Raw genomic sequence first — 15,447 nt, forward strand, 5'->3', positions numbered from 1 at the left:
CCGGGTTAGCGGAGCCCGTAACCCAAAGCATTCGTAAGGAGGGCGGTACGTAACACGAGGTTCCACTGTATGGGGGAAAGACTGTAACTCAGTGGCAGAGCACTTGCTTTGCATGCAGAAGCCCCAGCATCTCCATGTGGGGCTGAGAGGGAACCCTGTCTTGGAGAGCCACTGCCAGCCAGTGCAGACATTACTGAGCTAGATGGATCAAAGGTCTTACTTCAGGAGAAGGCATTTTCCTATGTTCCTAGACAACAGTAAGACAGAAGCTAGGACATTGTTAGTAAAGTAAGGCCTCAACCTATGCGCATTGAAGTTGTACGTATTCAGTTTTATGCGCTTGGCAAGCAAGCAAGCAAATGAATGAATGAACAAATAAATAAATAAATAGAAAGGGAGCAAGTGTCCAGAAAAAAGACTTTGGCTATCTCACCTGCTGATGAACCCAATGTGTTTTGACTGGACACAGTTTGGGCTTTAGGCACGATACCTGGAACGTAACCCCTGCATAAGTTGCGGGCTTACTGTGTGCAAAACAGCAGCAACAAAAGCAACAATTCTGAAAGCGCTTCAGAATTCAGACCGTGGGAAGCCAAAACAAAAATTATTACAATTTGGAAGACAATTGGACTTTTTTATTTTAGTTTTTTTATTTTTATTGGATTTGATTTGATATGTTAATTGGATGTTTTTATTGGAAAATTAATAAACGCTTAAAAAAAGAAAAGAAAAGCAACAATTCAGACTGGTTATGTCGCTTGATATACAAAAAGGTCTCCGAGTGACTTGGGCCGTGTTTCAGCATAGGTAAGAAATACTTTATAACTGAAGCCCACAAAGCAGCCCCTCCCCAATAACAGCAGCCAAAAGCTTGGACGGCACAACTTCCAGCAAGCAACAACATAGTCCAACATATAGATAACTGGGGCAGTTGGAGCAGGATCACAGTTATAAGCATTACACATGGGCAGGAACCCTTCCATGGTATATACCAATGCAGCCTTCAGATGTTGTCAGACTCCAACTCTCATCGGTTCCAACCAGCCAGGCATGATGAAAGTTGAAGTCAAGCATGTTCTGGAGGGCCACAAGTTTCCCTTGCCTGGTATAGTGGAACACCATGTTCACAATTACCCCTTTTTTAAGAGAGAGAAAGGTTGGCAGAGTTCTCTTCCAGGATGGTATTCTTGGGGAGAGAGTCACTTGTCCAGGAGCAAACACGCCTTTCAAAAAAAAATCACACTGGTGGCAGCTGTCAGTCCTGTTCTCTCCAGCATTAAGCAGAGGAGTGACAATTTCCATGCTCCTTCCACTTGGCTCTGGAATATATCTGCAGTCTTCTGTGTTATGAAGTCTGTATTATTCCTGGAAGCAAAAAGGAAACTTGCAAACCGCCCCCTCCCCCGCCAACTAGTCCCTTTGTGAGCAGGAAGTATAGGGGAAAATGGTCTAATTGCCTTTCAGCTGTTTTATAAAATATACTACAAGGTTTTCCCCCATTGTAGGGATTTGTGCTCTTCTCTTTCTCGTCTGGCCCAAGGAGATGGCAAGATGTCAGCCTAACAGAAGTTGGCGGCTTCTCATTTGTGTTTGCAGATTTTTCTTTCTGGCTCTGGGAATACAGAGGACTTAATGTCATATGTAACTGTGAAGGGGGAGGGGGAGGAGGCCGGATGTCCTGGACTGTTTTGGCAGAGGCCTTAAAAATAGCCTTGGGTTTTTCACTTTCACTTCGTAAGTTTAAATCTCAACTTGTGTAAAAACGCAGCAGCTCAGGGACCAGGCAGCTGGAACACGTGACAGCAATATTGTACAACTTGCACTGGCTTCTGGGCATAATTTGTAGTAATGGTTCCAACCTTTAAATATCTAAACTTGGGGGTGGGGAAGTGGGGATCCCTCTGATGTTGCTAGACCATGACTCCCAACATTCCTGACCATTGGCCATGCAAGCTAATGGGAGTTGGAGTCCAACATCTGGAGGGAGTCTGGGGGCCACAGTCCCCCCACCCCTTTCTTAAGCAATGTAGAACTGGTGAGTGGGAGAGATCAGGCACCAATCCTTGAGTGATAATCCGAAGCACATCTCGGCTTGAAAGTAAATGTAGAATCATAACGCTGAATAAGCTCCGGGAAATGCTGAATTGGCTCCTGGAGCTCCTCTGGTCTGAGGGTAGGGAACCTGTGGCCCTCCACATGTTGCTGGACTATGACTCCCATTATCTTTGACCATAGGCTCTCGTGGTTGGTGGGCATTGGAGTCCAACAGCATCTGGAAGGCCACTGGTTTCCCATTCCTGATCTAGATCAACTCTGTGCTCAGTGGCCATGATGGATGGGGCTGAAGGGAGAAAAAGAACATCTCTGCTGGTATAGAATCACAGAATTATAGAGTTAGAAGGGACCCTGAGGGCCATCTAGTCCAACTCCCTGCAATGCAGGAATCTGCATTGGAATCAGTATCATTTTTGCTACTTCTGCTATCCAGTATTGTTTTTCAGGCTTGCCTTGATCCTGACATCTTCATGGTCACATTTTCCTTCTTCCCCAGATGTGGACATTCTTCAGAGACTGGGCTTGGTGGGTCCGAGGCTGCCTGGCTCCTCATCACGCTCTGTTCCTCAGGGATTCATCCCCTTCAAGTCAGGGGTCATCTTCACCCAGCGAGCACGCATTGAGGTGCCCGTCAGCAGGGTTATTCCCGCCAAGCTTGGCACGGAGTTGGCTTTAGTGTTGAGTTTGTGCTCCCATCGAGTCAACAGTGCTTTTTTATTCACTGTCAAGAGCAAAAAGAAAAAGCTGCAGCTAGGGGTGCAGTTCATCCCTGGGAAGGTCATAGTCTACGTAGGTCACAAACGCTCTGTTTATTTTGATTATAACATCCATGACGGACAATGGCACAATTTGGCCATCAACATCCAAGGCCAGGTGGTGACCCTGTTTACTTATTGTGGGAAGCAAAGCGTGCATGCAGATTTGCACCATAAAAAGGATGAGGCTTTGGATCCAGAGGGGTCATTCCTCTTAGGGAAGCTCAACCAGCACTCAGTACAGTTTGAAGGTGCCCTTTGCCAGTTTGATATTTATCCTTCTGCCAAGGCAGCTCATAATTACTGTAAGTACCTGAAAAAGCAATGCAGGCATGCAGATACCTACCGGCCAAATCTTCCGCCTCTTGTCCCGCTACTTCCCAATGACCCAAGAGCTTCTGAAATGACTCCCTTGCAAACGGAACGTCTTCTGGGCTTGAAGAATCTGACCACTGTGATTCCTCCATCACCACTCTTCAAGTCCACCCCTCCTCAGAGGAACAGGAAGTTGATGGCAACACCCACCACCACCGTTGTGCCATTGAAGCTGCCAGCTCTGCGGCCGACTATCAAAGCCACCAAGACCATTGTGGCATCCTCTCCTGCCTTGCCCAACACTGAAGCACAGGTACCAGTCCACGTGTTCCACCAGGCCACCACGGAAGGCCATTGGCTCTCCAGAGTTGCTCTCCGGACAACCACCATTGCCCTCAGGGTGCCTCATGCCACTTCCAGTTTTGGTTCAGAAAAATCTCATGTGCCCACCAGGAAGAATGTTTTACCTGCCTTCCCCTACTCAACCACAAGCCCCACTGCAGGGACAAAAAAGAAGGAGGTCGGCAAAGTGACCAAAAAGATGACCAGCCAAAGCCAAACCATCAGGTCTCCAGCAGCAAACACCACAAAGCCAATGATGGAGAAGATAATGAATCCTCCTGGCAATCTCCACCCCGTGACCCCGAAGCACAAGCCCAGGAGTGTAACCAAGAGCCCTGCACCAAAGAAAACGACTCTGATGGCACTGAAGACGCCAGATCTGACCATCACTACTGTCCCAGATGCCAAACCAATTCAAGGATCTCATTATCCTGTCCTCAGAGCAAATGTGCAGAACATTAATTTTGCAACCCCGGCTGCCACAGATGGGTATCAGCTGTTTGACCCTATCGGGCCCACTCTCTTTCCATTTGTTATGGGGCTTCCTGGACTGAAAGGAGACCTTGGTCCTCCGGTAAGTCAAATATGTTTTGCTTTTTTATGTGATTTGTCTGAGGAAGCACCACAGCTCAGAGGCAGGGCTTGTACTTTGCATGCAAAAGGACTCCAGGTAGGACTTGGAATGGCTGCTTTCTAAAACCCTGGAGAGCTGTTGCTGGCTAGTGTAGTCAGTATGTAACTAGATGAATCATTGGGTCATACAGGCAGCTCTCTGTATTCTCATTTAAACCAGCTCTTTATTCAGCACCATGAGGGCTAGAACCTTAGTTTATTGCTAGGGGAAGGGCTGTAGCTCAGGGGTAGTGTGTCCATCTTGCTTTTCTTCTGCACAACCCTGCCTTGTCCATGTGTTCTGTTCTGGGCTTAGCAAAATGAACCATGCTTTTGTTTCTGTAACTGACAAGCCATTATCATTATTCTTTTAATAACAATGACAACAGCAGCAACCCTCCCTAAAATAGCTGCAGTTGTGAGGAATTTCACACATCCCAGGTTTTAGTATGTCAGAAATCAATGGCTTTTCCAAGACCTTCCCGGCTGCCTGTGATGTTCTAGCGCCAAGGTTCTGTCTAGGAGAGGCTGCAGGATCCTCTGGATGGAAGAGGGTCAATGAGACAATCTACCCTCTAGAAAGATGCTAGATCTGAAACAGGGATTGAGAGCTTTGTCCGAGAGGCTAAATATTACCCTCCCCAATGTCTTTGCCTGGTCCCTAAGACTCTCCTTGGGCATCTCCCTCATGGGTCTGCTTTGCACCCTGTGTGAGTGTTTTTGCCTTGCTGGAATGTCTTCTTGAACTCTGATCATGCCCCTTCCTTGTCTGGATGGAGGATAGAGAGGAGTGCATGGAGAAACTGGTATACCGTACAAAGGTAAAATTCACATTTGTTGCTCTGTCCACCTTTGACCTGGCATGAAGGTTGCTTAGTCAGGAGTGTGTCCCCTGGGCTCAAAAATGTTCCCTGCTCTTGATCGAAAAGCTAGTGTGACGTGGTGGTTAATAGCATGATCCACAGAGGGATTTTGTACAAGCTGGCTGATAAGTTTAGTAGTATTGACAAGAAACTTTGCTGGGCTTTTTGTGAGCAGAGCAAGGAGCATTTCTACAACTGTGGGTAGTAAGTGTCCAAGTGTCTGGGGCGGAGTAGGAGATGCTTGCAAAGATGCAGAGGTGGAAGGGTTCTGGGGGGTCCTCTAGTCCAACCTTTGGCGTGATGTAAGGAATCCCAATGCTAGTGCATCCCCAAGAGCAGGGGTCAGCAAACTTTTTCAGCAGGGGGCCAGTCCACTGTCCCTCAGACCTTGTGGGGGGGGCGGACTATATTTTGAAGAAAAAAGAAAAAAAAGAACAAATTTCTTTGCCCCACAAATAACCCAGAGATGCATTTTAAATAAAAGCACAGATTCTACTCATGAAAAAACACCAGGCAGGCCCCACAAATAACCCAGAGATGGATTTTAAATAAAAGCACAGATTCTACTCATGAAAAAACACCAGGCAGGCCCCACAAATAACCCAGAGATGGATTTTAAATAAAAGCACACATTCTACTCATGTAAAAACACACTGATTCCTGGACCGTCCGAGGGCCGGATTGAGAAAGCAATTGGGCCAGATCTGGCCCCCTGGGCCTTAGTTTGCCTACCCATTCCCAAGAGGCTGTGCTTATCCAGCTACAACTTGAAGACCTCCAGTGAGGGGAGAGTCTATCACCCCCTCTAGCTAAATGGTCCTGCTGTTGAACTGCTTTTACCATCAACATGTTTCAACCAACTTTCAGCTCAAAACCGCAAGATCTAGCTGCCCTATAGAGCAGCAGATATTTGCCCATATCTATATGATCTTGTGATGGGGAAGAATGTCAGCACTGGAGCTAAGATGGTCTCATACTTTGGTGCAATATTTGTGAGCTGCAAGCAGCCACCTTCCCCTTTGGTTATTTTTCAGGGTTGGGGATGGTCTTTGGACAGGCATGGCGTGTTGGCTTTACTTACTGGCTTTATTTACATGCTTGGCATGCAGAAGGCACCAGGTTCAATCTCTGGCATCTCCTGGTAGGACTAGGAATATCACCTCCCTAAAACTTTGGAGAATCATTGCCAGTCAGTGTAGTCAGTACTGCACTAGATAGATCTTTTTTATATATAATTTACTATGACACAGCCCCTGTCCTCAGGATTACAGTCTTGAAAGGCATAACACAAAAGGAAAAAGCAATGGGGAGGGGAGAGGAAAACAAGCAAATGCTTCCACCACATTTTTAATTTTTTGTAAAAAAATAAAAAAAGGTACTTCTACTTAGTGAAGGTCGATTCTGGCCTGCTTCAGCCTGGAACTGCAGGCAAAACAATGTATATGGGGGTGCTCCCTGGGACTGTGCTAGACGACCAGGACTTGACCATTGGCCTATGAATCACAGATGGCGTTTTTGAAATGAAATGTGGTGATTTCTCCATAAGTTGTGGAAAGTTCAGAGAGAGGGGGGAGCAGTACAGGCCCTGCCAGCAGATCGTAAAACGAGCCCAGTGGTGAGGAAAAGGTTATGGTTGTGTTCAAGTGGCCTCCTTGACCTTTGCAGTGACTAATTTTGAGGGACACCCCCCCCCCGTGGTACTTTGTTGGATGTGCCCAAAATAGAGATCAAGATGACATATTGAGAAATGTAACTTCTTAACATTTATGGAGCCAGACAAGCAAGTTTTTAGAGCACAGATGCTGATAATAAATAACTGTGAGGTTGAGTAACTGCTTCAGCATCGTCTTCATTCTCTTGGGCAGGCATTTCTGTGGAGGCCAGGCTCCCTGCAGCCTAAGTCTCCTTCACCTCATTCTTTTTATGTCCTATCTCAGCTTGCCCACCTCTCTTCTGTTAAGTAAATTGCAGGCCCAGAATTTGCATTCTTTAAACTGCTGGGCTTCACTGTTGTTCTGTGTTTTTGAAAAGGTTGGTTGGCAAAACCAGGGGTGTGTGGCAGAGGAGATCATAGTGATTGAGATGGGCAGTGCCTTAGAAAAGGGTGGCCAAATGTGCAAAGAGGAGCATGTCTTTTGCAAACAGAAGGTCCCAGGCTCAGTCCCCAGCATCTCCAGGTAGGGCTGTGAGAAAACCCTGCCTGAAACTCCGGAGAGCCACCAGCAGTCAGTGCTGACAATAGGGAGCAAGGTAGACCCAATGGTCTAACTCAGGATAATGTAGGTTCTTGTGCTCCTGCTGGCTGCAGCCTCTGGACTGTCTTCATGCAGAGTGCATTGCAGCAGCCCCAAAGAGAGGTTGTCAGATCAATGAAGCCAAGCTATCCCAATCCAGTAATGGGCACAGCTAGTGAACTAGTCAGACGTGGACAGAGACCCTCTTTGCCACCAATATCACCTTTGCCTCAAGCAACAGCTATAAGCTTCGTGCCTTTTCCATCATGGGGAACACAACTCCATCCATGACAAGCCTGGACCTAGAAACTGCTTGTCTATAGAGCCTTCCCCTCTTACCAGGATACAGCCTGAGTTTACATTCAGCCCATTACCACCTCTGAGCAATGGTCCAGCACTTGCACCAAGTCCCTTGGTTCAGATATGATGGGAAGACAGAGCTTGGTTTCATCTGCATGTTGGTGGCACCACCCTTCAAATCTGTGATGGATACCTCCTATTGGTTTTGTTTAGATATTAAATAAAATAGGAAATAAGATAGAACCCTGCAGGACCCCACAGTATAAATGCCACAAGGCCAAGCAGGAGTCCCTCCTCCTACATGCTACACTCTGCGGGTAGGATTGAAGCAGCTAAATTTATAAAAAAGAATTGGTGTGCAAGGCCAAGAATCTGCTGGATATTTTGATTAGAACCACTATCCTTTCTGCAGCTTGCTGCTCTGCTCAAAATACCCTAGCTTTCAAGGCCTCCTTCCTCTCCATCCTGGACCCTCCCTGGGCAACACCAAGCTCTCTCTGTCTCTGAGGCCTACGAGGCATTCCTTTAAGCCAAAGTAACCTCTCACTTCCCTCACAGTCAGTGCACAAATCACCAGCATTCTATGACTCTTAAAATGAATGAATGAATGAATCTTTATTTGCATCAGCCATTTGCCATAGCAATAAAACAACAATACAATATACAAAGAATAGAAATAAAAAGTCAATTATATAAAATACACTTTAGGGTTTTGAATCAATAGTCAAACAGTGGATCTTATTCTGATTGCCCCAGCTAAAAACCTTTCATCCTTTGCTGTCACCTGCTCATCTTGATCTGCCAAGAGAAAGGACACTGTGGCAGTGGTTGGGCAACCCGGAATGGACAATAAAATAGGAGTGATAATCTCATTCCTCAAGTCTTTATAAAGAGTGCAAGCCAGAAGGGCATGCGCCACTGATTCGGAATTGCCATCTCCGCAGGGACATAAGCGTTTTTCGTGTGGAATCTGTTGGAATTGTCCCTCAAGTACAGCCGAGGGCAATACATTCAATCTTGCAAGAGTAAAAGCGTGTCTATATTTTAGAATTGCTAGGTTACGCAGATAGGGTGCCAGAGAGTCGAAATGGGAAGGTAGAAATAGTCATACCATGGGCAAAATTTCCTTATTGTGGCCAAGTTGTTTTGACGCTCAATATCATTTAGGCGCTGACAAATTAGACAGTTTGCTTTACTGAAACCCAAAGTGAGTAGCTGTTGTGGTGATAAACCACAAGAGTGGAGTTTTTGATAGACAATTTTAGTCCAGGCGCTCTTGTGACAATTTTGCAGCACTGGGGATATTGGACCGGGGGTGGGGTGGGGGGATTGAGTTTAGGCAAAGCCAATAGTTAAGTGTCCTATGCCAGATCCGTAATTCTACCAAGGGAAGATTAGCCTCTAGATGCAATGATGTGTTTGGGACACGGTTGTACAGAGAAAAATTGGCTTAAGAACTTTGATTGGACAGCTTCTGTAGCTCCAAGGTGAATGCCTGTCCAAATCTGAGCCCCATATAATAATTGTGCTAGGGGTTTAGCTTGGAACACTTCCAGGACTGATGGTATATGTTTAACACTTTTTGTGTTAAACAGTGGGAAAAGTGGGTCAGAATTTTGGTGCTTTGGGACACTTTTTCTTTTGCACATTTCTGGTGTGCTCCCCATGACCCCGTAGACTGGAAAATAAGGCCAATGTTTGTGAGAATTCTGTAACATTGCAGCAGCTCAGCCAAGGCCTACAGGGCTACAGGAATACTCAGCAGGTGACAGGCAGCCAGTATGTATGTATGTATGTATGTATGTATGTATGTATGTATGTATGTTGTATATATGTGCTGTATCAAGGATCTTTAGGGTGGTTCCTTTAGAGTGGATGGATTATTGGTTTCCTTCCTGCTCTTTGGTACCCATACTCAAATGATTAGAAAAGTAGAATCTGTTTTGGAAAAGCACATCTCCCAGAGACAGAGTAAATCTTAGAATGATTTGTTGGAAAGAGTCCAGTGGTACCTCGAGTTACAAACGCTTCAGGTTACAAACTCCGCTAACCTGGAAGAGTTACCTCGAGTTGAGAACTTTGCCCCAGGATGAGGCAGCAAGAGGCCCCATTAGTGAAAGCACGCCTCGAGTTAAGAACAGTTTTGAGTTAAGAACGGACCTCCGGAATGAATTAAGTTTGTAACTAGAGGTACCACTGTAATCTTTTGCTACAGAGGGAAACAATGAAGTGTGTGTGTGTGTGTGTGTGTGTGTGTGTGTAAAATATATTAAAACAGCTTTTCCTGGCACTGCCTTCAGCTTTGAAGTTATCAAGGCAGGTTGCTGCTCTGAGGTCTGGAAACAGAAAAGAGAGAGTACCACTACGTCTGGCAATTTCCTCTTTCCCCTCTTCCATTCCTTTCCTGTTGCTCTCTTTCGGATGGCGATTAGGGCTTGCAAACTTCCCCCACTTTTAAATTGCACATGCTCTCCTGCCATGAGGCAATTTGGTCACACATGCTCTTTGCTTTGGAGTAAGCTATCCTCAGAATGATGCCTTATTTGAATACAGGTTTGTGAGCCAGTTTCATTCTGTCGATACCTGACTTCTTGAAGGCTTCTCTCTTAAAAAGTCACTTTTCCTTGTGGCTGTAGGGAACAATTAGAAAGCATCTCCCATGCCTTACTGCAGGGGTTCCCAAGGTGTGGCTCACAGACCACTAATGGTCTATAACTGTGGTTCCCAACGTGTGGTACATGCCCCACAGGGGGGCAATTTTATTTTTAAGGGGGGTAGTTCAAGAATGAGTTATACCAAGTTAATGGCCTTTTAGACTTCCTCCATGTGAATAGGAGTTCACTTTTTGAATAATAAGAATTACCGTGTATGTCACAGTGGGGGGGGGGGGAATCAGGATTTTAGAGGTGCTTAGGTGGGGCATGGCCAAAAAGAGGTTGGGAACCACTGGTCTATAAGCTTCATTCATCACAGTGGCCCATCACAGTTAATCTGCAGAGCAGTGTAACCGTGTGTGTGAGAGAGAGGAAGGGTGTATGTGTGTCTGTGTGAAGAGTGGCAGGCACAGAGGCTGCCCCATTGTTCTTAGAATCTGGTTTCCAATTGAAAAGCGGAGTGGAAGTGATGTAGGCTTTGCCTTCCTCAAAGGAGTGGGGTTGCTGCTGGTGGCAAGATGGGGACCAAGTAGGAAAAATAGACTGACAAGGCACTTGAAAGGAGTGAAGAGTCAATACATGGGATCGAAGGAAGGAATGCAGTATTTCTTAATTACTTTATTGTATTTAATTTGAGTTCCTTATAACTTTAGACAAACAAAAAAAAACCCACTTTAGCATCTAGCGTAGAACACTGCAGTTGCTAAATGTGACTTCATTCTGCATCGCTTTCACTTCTACAAGTGCCATGCAATATCTGTTCCACATTTGCAGGGAGTCATCCCTTTATTGTGGCAGCACCTGCACTTTGGAACTCCCCACCTGTTGACATTAGGCAGGTGCCATCCTTGTCTTGCTGGAAGCTTTTCTGTTTTCTATCCAGACACATGATTTGGTTATTAAAGTAGCTTCAGGTATTTTATTGTTTTTGTTTTTAGATGTTTATAATAGCTTAAAAATATTTTAAATATTTTCCATTTAATTTTTAATGTATTTTTATTACTGAAGAATTTGCTGCCATGGGCTCCTGTGGGAAGAAGGACAGAGTATAAATTTAATAAATAAAAAAATAAAAATAACAGACAGAAAAATCATTAAGACTCTCAGCAATTTTCAGGTAGTGTGCCCAATAAAACTCTTCCATTGTACTTATCCTGATAGTATCAAACCCACGTGGTTGAGTGCTAGTTACTTGAAAGAGAGAGAGGGCCATCCCTAAACAAGGTGTGGCTTTCACATACTTGGGGGACTCCCTCAGTATAGAAGTTTGAAAATTAGTTTTTTTAAAACAGCAGCAGCAGCAGCAACCCCAAACTACCTAGCAGAAACCTGTGAGCTTATAGCTGTGGATCTCAGACTTTTTTCTCTGGACCACACTTTCAGAATAAAAATTTGCCCCACACTACACCATTTTTTTTTATTGGTAATAAATGCATGGGGGGGGGGAGTCCTAGCAGTGCTAGATTTATAGCATAGAACACAACTACTTTATAATATGAGCACAGGACATCCAGAAAGTATAAAAGAATGTAGCTAGATAAGAACCGGAATCATTCCCAAAATATAATATTGTCCTTGTCTCTTCCCTCCACACTTGCCATCCTCTTCTGCCACACTCTTTGAGAACCACTGACCTATAGAATATTGATGGCAGCGTAGCCTGGGGGTGGTGGTTATGGATGTCTAAAGAAGCCAGAAATCAGGCAGACTGTGTGAGTCTTGCCAATTAATTTTTTAGTTGACAGCAGTTGAGAGATGGATTGCTAGGATGTGAGTTGAAAGCACCCCCCACAAAAGGAAAATTGAGGGCAAAAAAGAAAAGGAATAAGAACATGGATCAGGTCCGGGGGGGTGGGGGGCTCTAGTGCTGTTCTCAAAGTGGCCAACCAGATTCCCCAATGGGAAATCTGCAAGCAAGACCTCAGCAGAAGAGCATCCTCCCTGGTTGTGATTCCCTGCAACTGGAATTCAGAGCTGGACTTTCTCTGAAAGTGGAGGGAGAACATAGCCATCGTGGCTAGTTTTCCTGTTGGCATGCATCTGTCTCAAGAGACAATGGAGCCCACCTCCAGGGGTGAAGTCAAACCACAGCAGAAGTAACCTCCCTGAGTCGCAAGCCTGGCCAGTATAAATGGAGATCCTGGACAGCCCAGATGACAAGATCCCCGCCCCCTTGACTTAGCTAATGTGGTCCAAAGGAAAGCAGAGCAATACGTTTGGCACCAGCTTGGCTGTAAGAGTAGCTGGAAGGAAGTGTACAAGGTGCCATCCAACCATCTTAAGCACTGAATTATCTGTTCAAGCCCCTGACAGCTTATAGGCAGTATCAGAGAAGAGATAGTTGGGGGGGGGGATACACATTGCAAGTTTCAAAAACTACTCCCTTATTCAGGGAGGTTTCAGAACCACATAACCCCAGCATATCCTCTATATCAGGGGCTGGGGAACCTGTTGTCAGTACGCCTTTCAACCAATGCACAGCGACTGGGCTCAATAACTGGTTCTGCCCTGACTGGGCTAGGCGACTGGAGCACTTTCAGAGACCTTCCAATCCTGGAAAGCAGGTCCCAGTGCACTGGACCCACGACTGTGCATTATGAGCACCAGACTCATGCAGAGTATAAATAACGCGGAAGCTAGCTGAGAAGCATAACTCCTTTTTATTTCTAATAGCTACAACAAACTAACAAACTACTGGCTTGCTTGAGTGTTACAGCTCCCACTCAGCCATCTAGTCACCACATAGATAAGACTGTCTCCACACACAGAGTCAGGCAGTCAGGCAGTCAGGAGTGGAAGAGTAGAAGAGCAGTTTCTGCCCCCTCCTTTCTCAAAACATCAGATCAGGAGATTCTTACAATGGGAGGGGTGAAAATATCAACACCTGTGCCCTCCAGATATTGAACCACAACTGCCGTCATCCGGACCCTCACCTGATTGAGGTCCTGCTGACTGAGATGATGGGAGCTGGAGTCAAATGGGGTGGGCATTCAGCGCCTTTGTAGGCACCAGGGAAAGTCCTCAGGCACTTCAGGTGCCACATTGCTGACCCAGGATCTATGTTGAAACATTTCTTACAATTGCTGTTTTGTCATGACCAATTATATATATTTTTTAAAGCAAAGTTCCCTGCCTGTTTTATTTAAATTAACTTTGGTAGCTTAGTTGGACTCTCCTGTGATGCTCAGCTTTAAGTGGGATGCATTAGGATTTTTAATGCTTAGTGTCTTGTTGGGTGTACATCTTAGGAATTTTTCTCTATACTCTTTTTATTATAACTTTTTTGCTTTTGTTTTTGCTTGCTTGTATTTTATCTTGTCAAGTCACTTTGGGACCTTTTGTGTGTGTCTATACTGTAAAGCGACTAACAAGTGGAAGCCTAAAAATAATTCATTTTAATGCAATTTCAGGGAGATTCCCAAACTTTGCCATTCTTGGAAGTAGACCCTTACTCTAAGCATGTTGCATATTACCATTAGTTTTTTTAAAAATAAGCTACCCCTGGGAATCTGTTCAAGGTGTGGTGTGTGTGTATAGTAAAAGAAAAAAATAAAGATGTAGTCAGCTGCTGCTGCTGTGTACCATGTAGAATTCCAGGCTGACCCTAGTAGAATTAGCATTCTTGTCTCTTGAATTATCTGGTAGTATTGCCTCCCTCCCTCCCTCCCTCCCTCTCTCCCTCCCTCAATTAGGATGAGGCCTTTGGATCATGCAGTGTAATTACGTAACAACTTCTATATTTGGTTGTTTTGTTTTTATTTTCAATTTTAAAAATACTAATTATATTGTGACTATTTGTGCAGTTGCATAATCACATTATGAACGGAGCTGCGACTGAACATAATGGCCAGTTGAACTCATGCGGTGCATTGCTTGGCATGAAGGCAGTTGCTTCTGTTGGGGGTTGTGCATATATACACAAGTGGAAGTGGTGGATGTTCTGGCCTCGCAGTGAGGAAGCTCATCCTAGTTAGCCCTACTCAGGTGTTTGAAAACACAAGGCGGGGAACATGAAGGGGGGGAGCATGGGGCCTCACATGGCAGCCCCTGCTCCCCACAACCCCAGCTCTTCCACTGAGCAGAAGGTAACCGCCATCTCCACCTCATTACCAAGGAGACAGTGAGTGGAGGCGACTCAGAGGCTTTATGCGTGCCAGAGGGAAATCTCAAAGAGTTCCATGGTGCCCATGGGTGCCACATTGGCAACTGCTGGTGTAAGAGCCCAGTTGTTAGCCAGCCACGCAACTGTCACTTCCCTGGGACCTATCCAGGGTGCTGAAGGACCTGTCTTTCACCATTGTTGTTGCTTGATTTGGATTCTTGACCTGCCAAGATGCTGCTACAGCCATCTCTGCCTCTTATCCCTTTCGTTTACCGTCAGCTCAGCTTGTTCCCCCAGACTCTGCAGTGGGACCATCTTTGCTATATGGAAGGTCGAGTTGGCCTCCCCAAAGTGCAGGGCCTTTTTTTTGGGCTTCCAGTAGTAGGCTCATGTGGTTCCCCCTGACTTTTATGGCGGTGGTGGCTTATACCCATCAGGACTGGTAGGAGGAAAGAAGGCAAGAAGGCCCAAGAGTTGGTGCAACCAGACCCAATCACAGACCACTCACTGGGGTGGTTGAAATAGGCGGGCAGGCAGAGGGAGACTAGCTAAGGGCATACTGTGGTTTGTAGGGCAGTGCCCCATTCAGCCTGATGGACCAGCCTCTGCTGCCTTCAGAACCAAGGCCTTTTTTTGCCATGTTTTCAGAAGTTGAGTTAGCTGGCATCCTTTATTTTGGTTTTTACTTGTTTATCTGTTGGATTTCCTTTCGATGTAGTCCTGGTTTCTTATCACACACTTATCAGCTGAGACTAGCTTGTTGCAGTTTTAATTTTGTATACCACTTTATAAATTTTCATTGAAAGGTAGCATAGAAGTTTCATAAACTAATTATAATTTGTCTCTCTGTTTTTTTTAAAAAATGATTCTTAAAGGGGTATTGTGTGCTGCATATATACACACTCATTAAAAAAAATTCACAGCACCTTTTGCTTTCTACAGTGTAGTGGTGCAGCTTCAGTTTGGTGCCTTTTCATGATGTACCATAAAACTCCACTCAGTTAAGCATCCAACTATGCTGGTGAAATCCATTTAAAACTCAGCCCTCTCTCAGCTAGTCAACACCCTCTTCCCTACCCACCCCTTGTGACTGGGAAGAGTAGATTTCTACACAACAAATCTTTAACAATTGCCAAGTTGGACTAGGATGTGTAAATGGTTCCAAAGACCTAGCGGCCACCACAGAGTAGGTAGGTCCTGTTCCATATGCCCAGA

The 15,447-nt window shown here is 45.3% G+C and overlaps 1 protein-coding gene across 1 annotated transcript in view; it reads left to right on the plus strand.

Moving 5' to 3' along the window:
* Window positions 1-15,447, plus strand: part of COL27A1 (collagen type XXVII alpha 1 chain) — a 262,533-nt gene that overhangs the window by 17,760 nt on the left and 229,326 nt on the right. The window contains exon 3 of the mRNA XM_053374834.1: window positions 2,552-4,041. Coding sequence (XP_053230809.1) covers window positions 2,552-4,041 — 1,490 coding nt within the window. The remainder of the gene's footprint in view (window positions 1-2,551; window positions 4,042-15,447) is intronic.

The sequence above is a fragment of the Podarcis raffonei genome, chromosome Z, assembly GCF_027172205.1.
Source record: "Podarcis raffonei isolate rPodRaf1 chromosome Z, rPodRaf1.pri, whole genome shotgun sequence".
Classification (NCBI taxonomy): Eukaryota; Metazoa; Chordata; class Lepidosauria; order Squamata; family Lacertidae; genus Podarcis; species Podarcis raffonei.